The following is a 4,371-nucleotide window of genomic DNA, read 5'->3' as shown; positions in this document are numbered from 1 at the left end:
GATGTAAATTGTGCAGATAAATTGTTGAGCATTATGATATTTATAATCACTGGATATTGAAATGTTGTAATGTTTTTATTACTGATATTCAATAAAGATATGTGAAAAAAAACAAAAAACATTTGATGTGTGTTAGAATGTAAGGTAAGTGTGAGGTCATCAGTGATGTCATAATTCACCTTCTCTATAAAAGCTGCAGATCAGTCACATTCCGTTGAGCCGCTATAGACCAATAGTTTCTTGCTTTTTGGTACGTCGCTCTCACTTGACTTTTTCTTGAGTCCTGAGACTTCTAGAAATCTTGCTTTATCCAGAAGCTTCAGATCCACGATTCAGAGGTAAGAGGAGAACATGTAGAATGTTTCTTGTGAAGTATTGCAGCGAGTTCCATGTGCTGCCCCTGTAAGAATGTTTCTCTTTCACCCTCTTACTGGGTTAGATTCTAAGGTCAGGCGCAATAAATGAAATACAAGATTGAGTGTATGAAAATGTATATTGTATAAAGAGTGAAACTTTACAGAGACACTTTTTCCTTATCATCAACAATTACATGACAGGTTATAGTTACCATCCATGGTCTCCCCACACTCCAGGAAGTCTCCTTTCCAGTATGTCCCTCCTCAAGTGGCCTCCCAAGTGGCTGCCCTCATGTCATGCTTGGGTCTTTTATGCCCCCTTGTCTGCCCCTCTTAGAGACAAATAGTGTGACCTTCCTGATAAAAAGAACTTCCCCCCTCATGTAACATGCGGATATAGAATACTGGTGCCACTTATCAACCACCTTTAGCATTTATGACATCCTGAGTTTGTCCATGGGTAAGACTGGGTTCACACTACTGGTTAGCACCTGTAAGAGATACCTGTGAACGTCGGGGTCATTTAGTGTGAGAATCAGGGTAAACAATATAAATCTTGCAAACTGATGAGACGCATTTCATTAAGAAATGCAACTATACCCATCTTTGAGTTACCCAAATAAAATATCCTATATAATATTACATATAACCTTATATGTGGCTTTCATTTTCTGAAACCTTTAAATTCTTACACCACCAGAGGGCGCACTGTCCTGTCTCTGCCTTGGGAGGGCGCTCTTCATGCAGTTATCACATGTTTATTGGGGAGGGGGCTGATAATTGAGGACAGAGAAGTCTAGAATCTATTTTCTTTTTGGAAGATGATTTAGAAACAAGTAACCACACAATGATTTCTCGCCTCAGCAGATTTGTGGATATGAAGATCATGAATAGAAAACATCAGACATTCTGTGTGGACACAAATCAAGAGCTCAGAAATGCTTTGGACACCTGGAATTTGGTGGAAGAAGACGTCTTAGGAGCCTGTGTCCCTTATTTCATCCAGGAGAAGGTGGCTGAAGATCTCCTCACTTATACGGATGTGTTTCAGAAAGCCATTCTGAGTAGCCTGTTACCATCTCAATACAACGCCGCCATGTGCCGCTTCTTCATCAGAGTCATTCAGTACAGAAGAGACGCGGCACACTACCTGAAGGAATATATAATCAATGTGCTATGTGAGCACTTGAAGGTGGAGTACATGAAGGGACAATACTATTCCTACGCCATGACTAAGAAGGTTATTGTCTGGCTGAGCATCCTCCATCTTGATGCGGTGGTCGGGGAACTGAGATACAACATCGTTTATGAGGATTTCAATGCTGCCATTGTCGACACTTTGACAGAAGTGACATCTCTGTGTGCTACAGTCATCATGCCACACATCTTGGACATGCTGCCAGTGCTGGCCCAAGTGGTCAAAAATGCTCCTGACCAACTATCTAAGGAGACGTTGTGCTATGCTATAAGACGTTTATGCCGCAGCATCCAAGAATATATTGTGAAGGGTGGCAGCTGCAAAGTGCAACTTATGAAGGCCATAAGCAACATGAAGGCCAACATTTCCACCTGGTTGCCTGATGTCCATGCTGAGCTTCAAGACTCCACCAAAGTTGCCCTGGAATTCTTTACTGTACCCGAATCATCGGAGAACCAGCCGACCGAGCCAGTCAATGACGAGTTACAGACCCTTCCTCACGCCGAGCTCCTAGAAAAGTACAGGGAGCAAGTTGCGGCAGAGAATAAGGAACTGGAAGATACAGAGAAGAAGCGTATTGGGATGAACATGCTTGTGACATCTCTGGTATCTGGCAGGAAAATAACAAAAGATTTCCTTCAGTTTCTGCTCAATGCCCTGAAGAATTCGGACCCAAAGGCCAAAATGACAGCAGCTATGTTCTTCAATGAGGCTTTGAAGCATCCAAGACTTATAAAGCAGAAATACCAAGAGTGCGCAATACAACATCTGCTGAAGATCATAGAAGAGGACGATAACATCTTGTGCAGCATCGCCATGGAGGCACTGGGGAATGCCACCACCGGAGCTACAAGACTGGTGGAGAGCTACAAGAATAAGATCATTGCCCACATGGAGTTTAGACTATCAAAAACCAGCAGCATCAAGATCATCATGGCGGCACTGAGGGCGCTGTCCTCCATTATCAGACGCCTGAAGCTTTCTGTCCTCAGTAGACAATTCATTAAAATATCCCGGGAGCATATAGACTATCCGGATGGAGAAATCCAGATTGCGGCCATAAACCTGTTAAGGGATCTGACAGAGAGCTGCCGCCTTCCGCTATTTGGATATTTTACAGACAAAGTCAGGAGCTGTATACCAACTTTACTCCTGAAATTACATAGTGACAACCAGGAGATAGTAGCAGCCAGTACTTCATCTCTGCAGAGCTGCCTCTCCTACATCAAAGGAGCCAACATTCGGGGATTTTTCCGGACGGAAATCTCTCCAAACATCAATGACCTCAAATCCATCTACAGCTGTCTGGCTCATAACCACCCAAAATTGATGAAGACCGTGCACCCCCAGATCCCAAGCTATCTGGTCAACTCAGAGGACAAGGAGGCTGTAGTCAGACATGTTGAATTTCTTAAAGATGCCATCAACCATGATCATGTAAGACCTGGACTTATATAGTCTCAGCCTAGCTCTGGCCACACTGCACTGCGAAGGCTTCTCATGTAATATCAGAAAAGCCACTGAAAGGGCCATCTCCATCCTGGCCACCAAGTGGTTTTACATCGGCAGTGCCAACAAATAAAATGCATTTATCAGGGATGAACCGCTGAGGACAGAGACATCAAGGTTGTAGATCACTTCCCCATGTACTATCCAATGGTTGTGGACATCAATATCAGCTGTCAAGACCTGAACATCAATATTAACATCTAGGGGGCAGAGCTAGCAGTCTGACTTGCGAACGAGCCTCAGGCCTACATCGAGGAGTGTGAACAAGGCGCGGACTCACTGGCCGGTGGAGTCCAGCGATGCCAGTTATCCATCAACATTAGATGACGGAGACCAAGGACTTAGCTGGCGAGACAGACTATACAGTCAGTGTATGGGCAGCATGGTGGGGCAGTTTGGGGAATATGCCCGTCATCAGATCATAGAGACGGTGTATAATGACAACTCCACATATAATATACAGATGTAATGACACGGCAAAAAATAAAAGTCTACTCTGTTTTATATTGAAATGAATGGGTGTGCAGCCTGCAAGTGACTGAAGCTAATAAAAAGTATAATGCACTCATTGTTTTTTTATTGTAGACTAGATACTTGAATTTTTTACACTGAGATTCATATCCTAAAAGGTTTTTAAGCGGGTCACAAATGGTACAAAAGGTACACCTTAATATCATTTATCTTTATATTGGGGAATGTCAGGTCTAATAATTCCACTGGCCATCTAAGTATGAACAACAATGAAGAATAATGATGCTGGGATCCTGTTACTGCCGGGTGATGCCTAATAGGCCAGAATTAATGACGGAACTGACTATAATACAACTGAAATGACTTGATAATGGTTCTGTTTCTGAACAGAAGTGAGAAGTCAATGCTTGAATGAAAATGATTCAAAACAAGAAATTATTTTCCTTTCTAATGAGAAAATTCCTAATGCCGTAGTTCACACACTGAAGTGGGACTGCCACTGGCTGTAGATTCCAGGCTGGAACTAGTGAACAGGGGGCCGTTGCCCCCTGTCTACTAGTTTCCATCTGGAATCTGTGGCCAATGGGCACCTCACCAGTTGGGAATAACTCTTTAGACGGCCATTGAAGCCTATGGGTACGTTTTTGACGGATCCGTTGCCAAGCAACGGCAGGGCGTGCCAAAGTTCCCAGCATTCAAGAGACAAGATGGATGTGAAGAAATTGATCAGCCTGGTGCATGACCACCCAGAACTATGAGCAGGGGCGAACCAAGCCCCTCTGCTGCCTGAGGCGAAATATAAAAAGACGCCCCCCCATTCATCAGAGTTTTCTCATT

At 43.6% G+C, this 4,371-nt stretch overlaps 1 protein-coding gene across 1 annotated transcript; it reads left to right on the top strand.

The window, feature by feature from the left end:
- The first annotated feature begins 240 nt into the window (after positions 1-240).
- LOC142699105 (uncharacterized) lies at positions 241-3,627 on the top strand. Its single transcript, XM_075847999.1, has 2 exons — positions 241-338; positions 1,224-3,627. Exon 2 carries the CDS (start codon positions 1,234-1,236, stop codon positions 3,010-3,012), a length of 1,779 nt encoding a protein of 592 aa, XP_075704114.1. The 5' UTR covers positions 241-338; positions 1,224-1,233; the 3' UTR covers positions 3,013-3,627.
- Positions 3,628-4,371: the final 744 nt, after the last annotated feature.

Source organism: Rhinoderma darwinii, unplaced genomic scaffold, assembly GCF_050947455.1.
Source record: "Rhinoderma darwinii isolate aRhiDar2 unplaced genomic scaffold, aRhiDar2.hap1 Scaffold_130, whole genome shotgun sequence".
NCBI classification, from domain to species: domain Eukaryota; kingdom Metazoa; phylum Chordata; class Amphibia; order Anura; family Rhinodermatidae; genus Rhinoderma; species Rhinoderma darwinii.
This window is presented reverse-complemented; position numbering and strand designations above follow the sequence as displayed.